This window comes from Tachysurus fulvidraco, chromosome 24, assembly GCF_022655615.1.
Source record: "Tachysurus fulvidraco isolate hzauxx_2018 chromosome 24, HZAU_PFXX_2.0, whole genome shotgun sequence".
NCBI lineage: Eukaryota > Metazoa > Chordata > Actinopteri > Siluriformes > Bagridae > Tachysurus > Tachysurus fulvidraco.
The window spans coordinates 18,128,082-18,143,144 of record NC_062541.1 but is presented as its reverse complement, the minus strand read 5'-3'; the positions used below and the strand labels follow the sequence as shown (position 1 = coordinate 18,143,144).

Here is a 15,063-nt window from a genome sequence, read left to right as displayed (position 1 = left end):
GCACATTCACATTTTCTTTAGGAAATGTACCGTTCTTGTTTCAGTTATTCTGTTAAATGTGCTCAGTCACAGCTACTCTATGCGGGCTTAATAAAGCTTAGCGTTGGCCTTTTTGGCACAGGTCGCACTGGGACACATCTACACACGGGCCAATGCCTGATTTATTGACAACCGTGCATAAAAGCCATAGGACGCTCTTTCCCTATTTTACACACTGGTGCTCACAGTACAGGCCCCTGCAGATATTTAAAATCAAGTGAAAAAATTACATTAAAAACTATATGTAATATTATTTTGTTAGTCATAATTACTTTGATAAACGTGTACATACTTACAGCTTACCTTAGCTGTCCCCTGGTAAGCAACTTCTGAACTGATGTAGGTTAATCTCTGTGGTTGTTTCTTCTTGTGTTCTGATGCTGATGAAGCAATGTTCATGCATTTGCGTCTTCCAGAACCACAATATCACGCTATCATTGGCAGCACAAATGGTTCAAAGACAGAGCAAATCTAGCTAATTTACATACACGAGTCAGTGTGATGGATGGATCATCGCTCTTACTGCGCCTCTGGATCTCAGCCAGGAGGCTCATCCCAATCTTTATATTGTCAGTGCACGGAGGCAAATATTAGTAGGAACAACATAACCGTCCAAAACATTTTCCTGAAACTGAAAATAGAACTTCTTCGGAATAACACAGCAACACAAAGGCATCACATATTACAAATAAAAAATATTTGAGATAACCTTTGGCCCTCATTGGTTTAATGTATACAATCATAATTTAGTTCTAATGAATAATAATAATAATTCATTATTTCTTTCTTTCTTTTTTTACCTCAGGCTAGTCTCAGGCATCGAGGCAGGATACACCCTGGACGGAGTGCCAACCCATTACAGGGCACACACACATTCACTGCCAAACAACCTACCATGCATGTCTTTGGACCGGGGGAGGAAACCGGGGTACCTGGAGGAAACCCCCGAGGCACAGGGAGAACATGCAAACTCCACAGACACAAGGCGGAGGTGGGAATCGAACCCGCAACCCTGGAGGTGTGAGGCGAATGTGCTAACCACTAAGCCACCGTGATCCCCATTATTATTATTATTATTATTATTATTATTATTATTTCGTCTATTCTATATGTACTGATTTTATTGACATTTAACACTGAAATCGTTTATATATGTAATTGTCTATAATTACATCAAACAGTACAGCTCGGTTTGGTGTAACTAAAACGGAAGGAAGAGGTTAAAACTTTAACTTTTGGAATGATTTGAATGTATTCAGACAATTTTTTTTTATCAAAACACGGTTTTATTATGAATTTCATGACATGAATGACAGCCAAGAGATTTCCAGAGGCTGAATGTCACATGACCATAGAACCAATTCTTCTCTTTGTGTTTGTTCATTGAGAAAAGCGAAAATAACACATACACACACACACACACACACACACACACACACACACACACACACACACACACACACACACACACACACACACACACGTACGAGAGGCAAATAGATATTTTAAAATAATTTCAGTTTATATAGCCTAGATCTATTTTGTAGTGGTATTTCATATGAATGAGAAAGAAGAAACGAAAAAAAGGAAAAAAATAGGAGTTTGAAAGTTGTGTATATCTGATATGTTAATTTAATCTCTTGAACACCTACTCCAACATCACCCAGCACTTCCCCGTTCGTTCCTTGGCGCCATTACAAATGTGAATTCCACCATAATACCTTTTATTCGCGCTCAGGGTCTTCACACACCTCCTTCATTAAAAAAGAAAAGAAATAAAAAGAAAGCATAGACTATCGCATGTGGGTTAATTTAATTATGTTAAAGAAAAAATGTTAAATTATAATAACTTTTCCTTCAATCTTTCCGGCCTGGAACAGCCAAACGTGTCATATTAAACGTGTATTTCATTACGCAAAAGCTAGCTTCGTAAATGGAAAATGTACATGTTAACAAAGTTTTCCTTAACTGTCGGGGTTTGGAGAGTTCGGCTCGTTCATGCGTTACAGTCGTTTGTGGTAAACTGACAAAAAAAAGGTCCGTGACTGTTTTCATGTGTCTTATCTGGTCAACGGTACTTGCTCCCTCTGATCAACAGAAACAGACGGTGACTTGCTGAGAAAAGCAGGCGAGAACATAAGGAATGTATCATCTCTGCTGGTGGACGAGCATGTGATGTCTGCGTTTGTCTGCGTCCTCTGAGCAGTCCCGTTTGATTGACAAGCAAGACACGAGCACGCGGTCCCGCCGGGACCCAGGACGTGACCTGCGCTTGCGTACAGCGACGGGTGTCGAAACGCGCAAAGCAGCTCGGGACGCTGATATGGATGAGAAAGAAGCCTGAAAGTGTCCAGTGAGCGCAAAGGGTTAGCAAACGCAGGAGCTGAAGCTCCGGTTCCTGAACCCCCTGCCATGCCACCCAAGGGGGAGTAGTAAGCCACAGGGAGATGGGAAGAAAACGAATAGGGCAGGTTCCCCGTGTGGCTCACCATGTAGCTGTAAAAAGCTGGGTCGGCTGGGTGGGGCCAAGTCATTGCCAGCCGTTGTCTTTTGTCCTTCATACGCCGGTTCTGGAACCAGACCTGAAATGAAAAGCACAAGCACATCCGTTAGGTGATGACTTCTGTAAGTATGTTATAACAGTGAAATTGAGTGGAGTCCTTCACTACATGTGAAGGATGCTTTCTGTATTTCTATAGTAATATACAAATATAGAATTATTATGCAATTTCAACAAATTATACATCCTAAATTGATCATTAATACACGTCACTTATATTTATTTTAGTGAATTAATCTCGCTTAATATTTCATTAATATTTACCAATAATGTTATTTAATAGTATTATTACTAAATTTTATTATTAAATTATTTTTCAGATGATGACCTCTTATTACTTCTACCTTGATTGTTGTTTCAGGCAGATTTAAGGCGGCTGCCAGTTCACATCTGCGTGGACGAGACACGTAATTCTCCCTGTAAAATTCCTTTTCAAGTCGAGCTATCTGCTCCCTGGTGAAAGCTGTGCGGTAGCGTCGCATCTGATCCGAGCCGTATGAAAGGCCCCCGGGGCATGTGTTCACTTTCACGTCATCCACTGTGCTCTCTGTGCTGGGACTCGGAGACTCGCGTCCTGTACAAATCATATTCTGATGCTAGTGAGCTGCATATTAACAGGAAACTTTAACTGGCACATAATATTTAGCAGTCTCACTCTTAACATAAAAAAATCTTTAAAACGAGAAACATAACAGAATGAAAACAACGTACTTGAGTTTGTTTTGTGTAGCCTAATAATGTTAATGATTAATGATAGTAACAACAACAATATTATTATTATTATTATTATTATTAATAATAATAATAATAATAATAATAATAATAATAATAATAATAATAATAATAATAATAATAATAATAATAATTTCATCATCACCATTCACTGCACAAAATAAATCTGATTAATGGTCTGGTTTATTTAATGATAACAGAAATAAATATATCAGTATAATTAATAAAATATATTTTTATATTTAATTTTTACTTTTGTTTACAATACTACTGCAGTAATTACCGAGTTGTGAATATGTTACGCATCTTAAAAGTGTTCCCACACAATTGTCTGTGCCGCTTTGTCTTAATAGAACAAAAATAATCAGTGGCATTTACTTACTTGCCACTTTATTAGGACACATGCACACCTGCAGCAAGTCCAGTGCACAAAGTCATGCACATGGAGGGCAGGAGCTTCATGACCAACATGGTTTGAGCTGGCCTTATTGTGTATTATCTTGACACCTATTATTAAACTTTAGAAAATTGGAAAAGCAGCACCTGAAAATCTCGAGTTATTCTGCGACATGCAGTTGGTAGGGTCAGAATAGCCTTTCACTGTATGAATACATAAATTCAGCCGGTCAGGTGTCAACAGTTCAAACTGCTGGTGGTGAAACAATCATGTGGAGAATGCGTTTTACACACACTGGGCCCTATGATAACAAGCAATACAACAGTATCGTTTGAATGTCCAAGCCATGTGAGTATTATCGCTCATCACAAATACCTCTGTATGGTGATGACTGACCCTACTAATAATGGCTAATTTAACGATGTTTATTTTCATGTCAAAGGTACTCTCAAACCGTTTCCATGAACAATATGGTGTGTTACCAACTTATTTGCGAAAATGTTTTTTCTAATAAAATTGCCGGTGAGTACGTATGTATGTATGTATGTATGTATGTATGTATGTATGTATGTATGTATGTATGTATGTATGTATCTATGTATGTATCTATGTATGTTTGTATATATGTACAGTATGTATTGTATGTATGTATGTATGTATGTATGTATGTATGTATGTATGTATGTATGTATGTTTGTTTGTATATATGTACAGTATGTACTGTATGTATGTATGTATGTATTTATGTATATATGTATAATTTTTAATGGACACCAGTTAATGAATTCCGCACGCTGCGATAGAATACGCTGTATGACAACACCGAAAGCACGCAGCAGGTCAGGTTAATTAAGATACTTTAATCTTAATTTCCCCAGTACATCTCGTTCTATTCATTTAAAGCAAAGCACCATAACGACAGTTCTTTACCTTGAGCATTGTGATAATCCATGCGTTCAGGGGTGCAACTCGCATCAGTTCCCTCATAGAAATCTGATTCCGCCTCGGAGCTGCTCGCTTCTCTCTTAGGGAGATCTGAAAGCTCTTGCTTCTGCGCACACGGCTTACTTGTGTGTCTCATTTCCTTGAAAGTGCCGCTCTGCGCATCCTCCGTCGTTGGGTGTACTCGGTCCCGTGAATAAGGAAAACAGTCCGGGAATGTGCCGTTTCGGCGAGACGCCTTATCTTGATGGTCGTCAGAAACTTCGGAGATATTACAGCCCACTGTGCCTGTGTCACCACCCTCGGTCCTCATTAACCCGTCCTTTCTACTTTCCATATCCTATTCTCACAATTCAAACGAAATACACACGAACCGTTTACAAACGAAAAGCAGTGAGACAAGCGATCGCACGAGCTGTGTGTGGTGCGGCACGAGCTCTGGTTTGGATCACCATTGCCCTCCCTTTTTTGTGGAAATGTCATTCTTAATAGGCAAAGCGTCATAATAGAAAGCTCGGTGACGCCACACATCGATTTGACATGAATAAACAGACGAGGGTGAGTAGCTCAGATGGTGTCAGGGAGGGGATCAAAAGTTTCTCAACATTACCCCACTAAGTCATACTGTACCCTGTACTATATAACAGCATACATTATTTATACAAACTATATTCTGGGATACAGAAGTATGAGCTTTGTGATTTTCAGTTGTGTAATTTCTTTCCACAAGTTGTGTTTTCTGTACAGAAATCCCAGGTTTGGAAGTATTTAAGATATGGTGTCTTCTAGGTTATGTCCTTGTATAGGTGAAGCAAACGACGCTGCAGATTAGTGTATTAGATTATAGACAAATACATGTGACACTAATCTGCTCGCTTTCAAAATTTTGGGGAAAACACTGCTAGAAATTGTCTAGTGATTTTTTATCTTGACATATTTGTGGTCACTGTTAAATTTTCTCACTATATGACTACCGCTGAGTCTGTGAAAGAAACAGAAAACAAACAACGTTGCCAGCCAACCAATCAGCACAAGGTGCCAGCTCTACTTGCCTGTCAATCAATTCAGAAAACCGTCCCTCTTTTACTAGCTAGTTATTCTGGTTTTGGCACGCATGTGTGGGCGTGGCGCTTAAAGGAAACAGCGCACGAACTACTTCTGCGTAAGTAAGTCTGCGTTTCCAAACAGTTTGTAAACTTAGTATTATTATAAACTTGCCATTGATTAGAACTTTGAAATGTAAAATAAAATCTAGAATCTATGTTGAAATAGAATCCAGGCGTCATTATTGGTAATGTGTTTAACAATTGCAAATGGAAATAAATCATATAGGGGTCAAATGTTCCGAAGCTTTTTGGTCGGATTGGATAGAAACTAAAGTCTATAATAATAATTTTCACATGTAATCATGGGAAGATTTACACTAAGTAAGATCTTTTAAAAATGTGACTGGCTCTCTCTAATTGTCTGAGGTTAAATAAAATGTCAGTTCAGGAGTACATTTGTCTTCCTTTGAGCAATAATGTGTCGGATTTTGTTCATAAGTCTAATAGACCTTATATGATGGAGTTTTGAGATCTCACAGGTTATAATGCCCTGCTAATATATATGTGGAACAGGGTGTTGCATGTTTGTCTTGCATTCATTACACGTCACTAGCTCCTTTGTAAACTGAATGAGGAGAACGATGTGCAGATTTAGAAACAACTTCCATTTTCCCCGGCTGTTTTTCTTGAACATAAGTGGCGTGGTATTTCGGGAAGGTTTTATCACAAAAGCAAAGGCAAAACCAAAGGAGCTGCTTGTTTTCAGACAGGATCCCACATTCGAGGCTTCTCTGACTTTGATCTGTTCGTAATAAGCCTGGTGTCGTTGGCTACAGCACTGATGGTGCAGCACTACAGCAGCTAACATCTGTATACTGTTCCGTTCTACCCTCTTTATTTCAGTGATGCACACCCCTCTCTGTATCCTAACATATTTTAATATGTTTTGAAGACGTTTTGATAATCTTTTCTTGTTTGGATGCGAAAACCAATGAAATGTGCAGTGTGCAGTGACAATTAAATCATTAAGACAATAATAATTAAGACATTACCACGAACGACACCCAATTTCGCCTTTTTTACTCTCAAAGAAGTAAATGACATTAGATACGTGATGTGTGGACTATTCTATGTAGTCAAAGTGCCCTCGCCTGTCCAAACAAGGAATAACACCATAACACCGAGGATACTGTTATTCGGCTCTTTGCACTCTTTGCGCGCTCTCTCTCTCTCTCTCTCTCTCTCTCTCTCTCTCTCTCTCTCTCTCTCTCTCTCTCTCTCTCTCTCCCCACATCCAACCTTCCTACGTTTAGTACGTTTGCCAATCGGCGCCCTAAGTCTGGATCCGAGTTTACCATTCCACCACACAGTGAATAAATACTATGCCGTGTAGGTTTATTTGTTACAATCTATTGACATGGCTTTTATCTTTTTGTAAAAGAAAAATCGATAATATCACAATGTTATGAAATAACGCTTCTTATAAGGAGCCAGATTTGATCAAAGTATAAACAGAATTTCTCCCCACAATGACTCCAAATCCTTCAAAATAAATGTAAGACCCAGCTGATATTTTACTACAATGTCAATTAAAGAGTGACAGATCTTGCAGACAGAGATAATGAAATTGCTTTATCTGACTTTTGTGTTCAAGTCAAGTTCCCCTTTTACTGGTTTCATTGTAGTTTTTCTTCATTGTAGTCATCTTTACCAAAAGACAAACCTTAACCTTAACAAACATTTTGCTTTGTTTCTGTTTCTAAGAGTTTTGTACTTACCGTGCACAAATTATTTATAAAATTGTTGTTTCTTTATGTGGGACGTTAACGAGCCTGGCCACCTTGACCTTGATCATAAGACAGACATAAAATCAGTAAGATAATTAACAGTAGAAAAGGGTTGAATAGTTTTATGAACACTTTAAGCGTAATTAAACCTTAACCCTTATGATTTACTTTAATTCACTGCAGCTTAATGTCCTCACTCCCGAATATCAATACTTCTGAATACTTTAATAAACGTTGGATCGCGAAACCTTCTTAACTGACTTAATTATTAAGTAATCTGACAGATATTATTATTATTATTATTATTATTATTATTATTATTATTATTATTATTATTATTATTATTATTCACACTTATAAACGTATATATTTCATATTTTACGTATTTACTTATTATACACTTATTATATATTTCACACTTTAAAATAAATATTAATAAATATGAATCATGAAATGAATAAAATCTTTATTAGTCCAGTGTTAGTCCAGTCCGTATTCCGACTAAGCACACACGTCTTTTTCCAACCTTCAGCCGTCTTTGGGTTTCCACAGAATGAGAAAGTTTAGAAAATAACGAACAACTAGCAAAGGACGTTTAATGTGTGTTTAAGAAAGCTATTAAAAATGTACCAAACGAGTTCTAAGTAGTTCTTTGTTAACTTCGCTTCAACAGCCACTAGTCGGGGTAAGTACAAGTACAATACAGAACATAAACAGATGCCCATAGACATGAGTTAATTAATCATTATTAATAGTTATAAACACATTTATTTACGACACAAGCTGCAACAACACGGTGACGCGGTAGAAAACCTTTAACCTACACGCAGAAGTGCGACTTTCGCTTCAATATTTTGATGAGCTGCTGTTGTTATCATTAAAATTGTGTGTTTGAAAAGATATTGATGTAAGAAACTGTGTTTCGTCTGCAGACACTCGGGTTCCTCGGTTAGACTATCAGACGGAGTTGGAGTTTCTATCAGACACTCGCGAGGCGGAGTTGCGACTATGGAAACCCAAAAGGGTCAAGTATATGAAAAATACCTTTTATAAATCAAGAAATATACTATCATGTACATACATATTTAAAAATATTATGGGTAGTTAAACTATATAAAACAATTAAAAAAATAAACAATGAATAGGAACTGGGTTCACTAGTTCAAATAATAAACTTTTAAAACCCTCAATTGTTTCAAGAATTACATGGTGGTAGAGGAGACTGTGCAGATTGTCAAGCTACAAAATGTCATCGCATTTTACTGGTAACGTCTGTAAAATAGATAGATAGATAGATAGATAGATAGATAGATAGATAGATAGATAGATAGATAGATAGATAGATAGATAGATAGATAGATAGATAGATAGATAGATAGATAGATACTTTCCTACCTTCACATAACTTAGTTCACCGGCGCCAGTGTAAGGAGATAATCAGTATTATCAGCTGTGGTTGTAATGTTCTGACTGATCAAATCAAATGAAATCAAATCAAATTTTATTTGTCACATACACATACATACAGAGTACAACATGCAATGAAATGCTTTTTGCATCTGTCCGGTATTCAAACATAAAAGGAATGCAATTAGGGATAAAAAATAAAACCAAAAGGAGATAGATAAACGAAGTATAAACTATATATAAACTATTTTTACAACAACAACAACAACAACAACTATTATTATTATTATTATTATTATTATTATTATTATTATTATTATTATTATTATTATTATTATGAAACTTCCACAAACGTGACAAATAATTTTCTTTTGAGAAATATCATAAATAACGTTTAGCATTGAACTTTATTCTGGACTGTAATTTGTTAATTTATTTACCTTTTTGAGTCAGAACCTTTAAGCACAGAGTAGGTTCATGAAATAGTGAAGCTGTCCTTCGTCGTACATGCTGTGATGCTAAAGCGTTGGTTGCATGCTGGATTCTTATTTTGAACAGGCCTCTTTAAATAGGCTACCGAGTTTGAACTCTATTAGATTCCACAGCTGTATTAACAAACAAGGTGACGAAATATCAAATTTATTTAACGAGGAAAGATATATAACAATTTTAAATATTTACTTACTTGCCTTAAAGTTAAATTTCATAGAGTGACAGTTTTACTTGTAGTCTAGTAAGTTAATATAATAATAATATTATTATTATAAATACTATAATGTCTTAAAATATTACTTTTAAAATGCTATTTTAAATGGCTTTAAAATTTACAATGGCCATTTCACTTCTTAAACTGGTCCATTGATAAGTAGACAGTTCTGTTTAACACCTTAACACTTCGCCTACAGTTAATTTACTATTACGATGTTTAAAATCTGTCAAACATCAGACGACATTAGACGAAGACCTACATCAGTCCTACATCAACAGGCTTTAAGGTCACAGTAGAAGGCCAGACGAACCTCTAAACCTTTTCTTAAAACTAGTATTTTGAACATTGGCCGTAAGGTTCCCTGATTTGGTTGGGAATGAGAAGTAGAAACAAAACTGCTTTTGTTCCTGTTTCTATCCGCCATATTGTTCAGAACGAAGCAGACAGTATATTCCCGTGGCATCTGAATGTTGTAATTTTCATCAAAAATATTTTATGCACCAATAAACACTTGCAACGAGGGGTAAGTTCTGTCGAAGCCATTTCATTTAGAATTTCAGTCTACTTAAACTGGACTTTCACCGTTAAAATCCCTTCACATCAGGATGATATGATATGTGATGTTAGTCGGTACATTTGTTTCGTTGGGCGGAATTTTAGAAATGACATTGTAAAAGATCTTTGATGTGTCTTGGACTGCCTTATTACTAACCATCAGTGTCATGGAGATAGAACATCATCGAGTAAGTCTATTTTTATTCTGAATTTGATGTTTACTTATATTTTTCAAAATGACCTTAACATAAATTTAAATGTTTATTTGCCTTTTGTATTTTATTATAGTGAGCATATTATATTATAGCGTATACAAATAATAATATTTGGATTTTGTTTAATTACACTTTGTTTAATTTCATATACAAAAAAATAAAAAGTTCATATATAAAATTTAAAATAAATATAAAAAATATATGAAATCAACAAGTAAGTGAATAATAAATATAAATTCACGTATATGAGTTTTAAATCTCTTTGGTTCGCCACCGAAAAAACAAACATGAATACAAACGAATTTTTGTTTAAAATATTGTGCAAAGGTGCAATATGTGGAAGTTGATTTTTTTGAGGTTGATAAGGTTTAATTTATTAAACTACTAAATTTGACTTCCTTCAGCGTAGGACAGCCCATAGTCAGTCTGTTCAGGTGGTCCTTTTCTCACTCTTTGGACAAAACCCGCGCAAGTCTTTCAAAAAAGAGAAACGTTTATGTCTCTCTTTACACAGAAGACCAGAAAACGTAGAAATAATTTCAAAAGAGTTTTAATTCAGTGGACCATTTATTTTCTAATTATTCCACTCTTTTGTAAACATTGAGACGGCTCTTCAAAAGCACCAATAGGCCAGACATTCAACTTGACAACAACCACCCCCCCCCCCACTCCCCACCCACCCACACACACAGAGAGAGACTTGTGTCTGTCAGCATCTCGTAAACTTTTCGGAAGCGCCTAGACTTTTATTACGTAGGCAAAGATTTTCCGGGTGAAAACGTCTTTTTAGTGCTTATATTATTTGTTGACAAGACTTTCGTTTTCCCGAATATATATTGGATGCAAGCAGTGTTTACAGCATTATACCGTGAACATCAGGGTCCTGGAAACATCTTGTGTATCGGGCACATTTCTATAACACACGGCTAATTAACCTCACTCACTCACTCACTCACTCACTCACTCACTCACTCACTCACTCACTCACTCACTCACTCACTCACTCATTTTCTACCGCTTATCCGAACTTCTCGTGTCACGGGGAGCCTGTGCCTATCTCAGGCGTCATCGGGCATCAAGGCAGGATACACCCTGGACGGAATTTATTTGCTAAATATCAGTGCTGTATGTTGATAGAGCTACACAAAATGTGACATGTCAGTGCGAATATATACAATTGCTATTTGAGATTAAATGAGCAATTTCAGAAAATCTGGGAAAATGACATTTGCCCAATTTTGCATAGCTTTACATTGGCTATCTTTTTATACATAACTTACCTTTGTTTTTGGAACATCTCTTCCGACGGGTATGGTCGATATACCACGGCATGTTCTTTAGTTTCAACGTATACGATTAAACGTCCTCCTAGACATATCACGTGAACATATGAGCCAATGACAACACGACCTTGGGAGGCGCTTAGGGCGCGTCCGATTCTTTTGACTTCTGCAGATTTCGTTTATCTGCTGTTGTTCATTTCAGTCAACCTTTAAGTGATGAAACCCCTCGCCTAGATGTCCTACTGCTATGACAACGTCACAGGTCCTGCGCCCGCGCTGGACCGATCCGGTCATGTTTTTATATGACAACAGCAGTACTTTGTACGACGCGGGCAAGAACATGGACGCTTTTGCGGGAGGCAACTTTGCAACGAGCGCGTGCAGAAATCTTGTAGTTCCCAGCGCTGCCTACACGTCAAGCGAAGTGACTATTGCAGGAGTTGGTGAGCCTGGAAAACAATTCAGCCCGTGCACGGCCTCGCAGGGATCTGGCGGCGCGTCGCTGTCTTATGGGTATTTTGGCAGCGGTGGATACTACTCATGCCAACTGTCTCACCACCACTGGGCTAGCAGTGGGGTTAAATCGGCCGCTCATTCCCCAGCCTCTGCCTCCTCTCAATACGGGGATAAATATATGGATATGCCAACCCCGTCGGGCGAAGATTATGTTGCTTCTCGAGCCAAAGAGCTCGCATTCTACCCGAGTTATGGTTCGAGTCCGTACCAACCCGTTGCCAGCTACCTGGATGTACCTGTAGTACATGCTGTGAACGGGCCATCGGAGCACAGAAACGAGTCTTCTTTATTGCCTATGGAAAGTTATCAGCCCTTGGCCATCAGCGCTAACGGATGGAACGCACAAGTTTGCTGCGACAAAGACCAGCCGAGTACAGGGCACGGGTGGAAATCATCTGTACTAGGTACAGGAACCATTTATCTGCATTATGTAGCCGATTCTAAAGGAATTTTTTAAACAAACTCCTTTAGAATAGATTATATATATATATATATATATATATATATATATATATATATATATATATATATATATATATATATATATATATATATATATATAATTGCAGATATGAATGTTACTGCTAATATTTATGATGACAGTATAGTTATGACTAACGGTCACCACCACCGTTAGTGATAACTATACTTTCCTCAACCATGTTAGTAATTTAATTAATATTAGTATTCTAATGAAATAATATAAAATGTGAGTTTCTGAACAAATACCAACCATATGGCTTTATGTATTGATGGAATGCCAGGTAAGATTTCTAAACAACTGCCTTTTGGATTCTTGTTCCAGACTCAGTTCCTCGCAGGGGAGCAGACGCAAGTTCGTTCAGGTGCGGCAGAAAAAAACGTGTCCCATACACAAAGGTGCAACTTAAAGAACTCGAGCGCGAATACGCGGCCAACAAGTTCATTACCAAGGACAAGCGTAGGCGGATATCTGCACTGACCAACCTGTCTGAACGACAGGTGACCATTTGGTTTCAGAACCGGCGCGTAAAAGAGAAGAAAACGGTCAACAAATTACATACCTAACGTTTAAAAACAACAGAAAGGAACATTCTCCACAGAAGCACAGACAGAGCTATATATGTCAGTATAGACGTTTGAGAGAATTGCATAGACTACCGTCTCACAGGGACTGACTTTAAATCTAACATATATAATCATGGCGCAGAGCGTCATTTACCACCGTCCGCCAAGTTGTGGTGAGCAGTGTGTGATTACTCAACAACTCAGGACTAAGGAACGTCACTAACGCTGCGTGAAAATCCCATATGTATGCTGCTCCTAATCAATATGCCACGAATTTGAAACCCGTAGGAAAATGACTGCATCTGGCTCGTCAGTTGTTGACCGGTTCTGTGTCAGGCTTCAACGCATTCAGTTTCAACAAGACAATGTAATTTATTTTAATTATTATAAACAACGTAAAACGAAAAACAAACAAACAAACAAACACAACACTTTATTCCAACATTTATTCTTACATTTATTCCAACATCATTTTGTACAAAATCAAGACAACGTGCTGAGCTACAAGCTTATTAGAAGAGTAACATCGCCATCTGCTGATGACTTTGGGTTGATTCACTTCATTGACTGTGAATACTTGTGATTTCTGTTTTTTCTCTAAAAGAAAATAAACACGGACTGCTGTTATTATATTATATTATATTATATTATATTATATTATATTATATTATATTATATTATATTATAATACGGATGTGCTCAAAAGTTTGCATTAGTTGGGAGAATTTGCCAGATGTGTACCATGTAAACATGAGAGAGAAGACACAGAATTTTTTTTTATAGGACTCAAGTTACTATGTAAGAGAATGAAACAATCATCAAACTAAACATAACGAAAAAGAAAACAAGGAAATAATCCCTTTTCAACACTTTTCATACATTTAGTTCTTAACATGGTGTTTTGCCCCCTTTTAGCATAAATGAGTCTTTTGTAATAATTGTGTATGAAATTCACAATTCTCTCAGGTGGTAGAGCTGCTAAGTCTTCTTGGCAAAATGCCTCCAGTTACTGTAATTTTTTGGCTGTCTTGCACAAACAGCACGTTTGAGATCTCCTCAAAGTGGCTGAATGATATGGAGCTCAGGAGACTGTGATGGCCTCCAGAACCTTCACCTTCTTCTGCTGAAGTCATTGGAGGGTCAACCTTGTCTTGTGCTTTAGATCATTGTCATGTTGGAACATTCGAGATCGTCCAATGTGCAGCTTCTGTGCTGTAAAATGAAAATTATCTGCTAGTATTTTCTGATAACATGCTGCATTCATCTTTCCATCAGTTTCTCCTCACTCCCCTGTGCCCCTGGAGCTCACACAGCCCCAAAACATCAGAGATCCACCACCATGCTTTACAATGAGGATGGTGTACTCTTCACCATAGCCCTTGTTGAATCCTCTACAAATGTGTTTATGGTTGTGTTTATAAAGTTTGGTTTTGGTCTCATGACTCCAGAAGCCATGAGTCTTGCCTAGGTTCTGTCTGGTGTACTGAAGGAGCATCTTTTTGTGACATGGGAGCAGTAACGCTTTTCTCCCGGTAACTGGACCATGCAGGTCATTTGTGTTCAAGTCCCTCCTTATTGTGCTTGGTGAAACAACAACACAGTTGTTCACAGCAGCCTGTATTTCTCTAAAAGTTGTTTGTGCGTTTTTGTTTGTGTCCTGAACAATTCTGGCAGCAGTGGGTGAAATCTTTCTTGCTGTACCTGACCGTGGCATAGTATCAACAGAACCTCTTATGTTCTGCCTCTTTATCACAGTCTGAACAGCACTGACTGGCATTTTTTTAAGTGTTGAGATCTTTTTATATCTATTTCCTGCTTTATAAAGATC

The 15,063-nt window shown here is 37.4% G+C and overlaps 2 protein-coding genes across 2 annotated transcripts; one reads left to right on the top strand and one right to left on the bottom strand.

The window, feature by feature from the left end:
- Nucleotides 1-1,302: 1,302 nt before the first annotated feature.
- On the bottom strand, nucleotides 1,303-5,120 carry evx1 (even-skipped homeobox 1). Its single transcript, XM_027144431.2, has 3 exons — nucleotides 4,659-5,120; nucleotides 2,944-3,173; nucleotides 1,303-2,621 (listed from the first exon to the last, which is right to left on the bottom strand). Exons 1-3 carry the CDS (start codon nucleotides 5,005-5,007, stop codon nucleotides 2,100-2,102), a joined length of 1,101 nt encoding a protein of 366 aa, XP_027000232.1. The 5' UTR covers nucleotides 5,008-5,120; the 3' UTR covers nucleotides 1,303-2,099.
- A 5,513-nt stretch (nucleotides 5,121-10,633) lies between these two features.
- hoxa13a (homeobox A13a) lies at nucleotides 10,634-13,870 on the top strand. Its single transcript, XM_027144436.2, has 2 exons — nucleotides 10,634-12,592; nucleotides 12,994-13,870. The coding sequence occupies exons 1-2, from the start codon at nucleotides 11,920-11,922 to the stop codon at nucleotides 13,233-13,235; spliced, it is 915 nt and encodes a 304-aa protein (XP_027000237.1). The 5' UTR covers nucleotides 10,634-11,919; the 3' UTR covers nucleotides 13,236-13,870.
- Nucleotides 13,871-15,063: the final 1,193 nt, after the last annotated feature.

Bases quoted from the DNA above. Each gene is read 5' to 3' on its own strand.
- hoxa13a (XM_027144436.2), top strand. From the start codon at position 11,920: ATGACAACGTCACAGGTCCTGCGCCCGCGCTGGACCGATCCGGTCATG. The intron at 12,593-12,993 runs GTACAGGAACCA...TTCTTGTTCCAG, and splicing joins GTGGAAATCATCTGTACTAG to ACTCAGTTCCTCGCAGGGGA.
- evx1 (XM_027144431.2), bottom strand. From the start codon at position 5,007: ATGGAAAGTAGAAAGGACGGGTTAATGAGGACCGAGGGTGGTGACACA. The intron at 3,174-4,658 runs GTAAAGAACTGT...TGATTTGTACAG, and splicing joins GGATTATCACAATGCTCAAG to GACGCGAGTCTCCGAGTCCC. The intron at 2,622-2,943 runs GTAGAAGTAATA...TTTTCATTTCAG, and splicing joins TGCCTGAAACAACAATCAAG to GTCTGGTTCCAGAACCGGCG.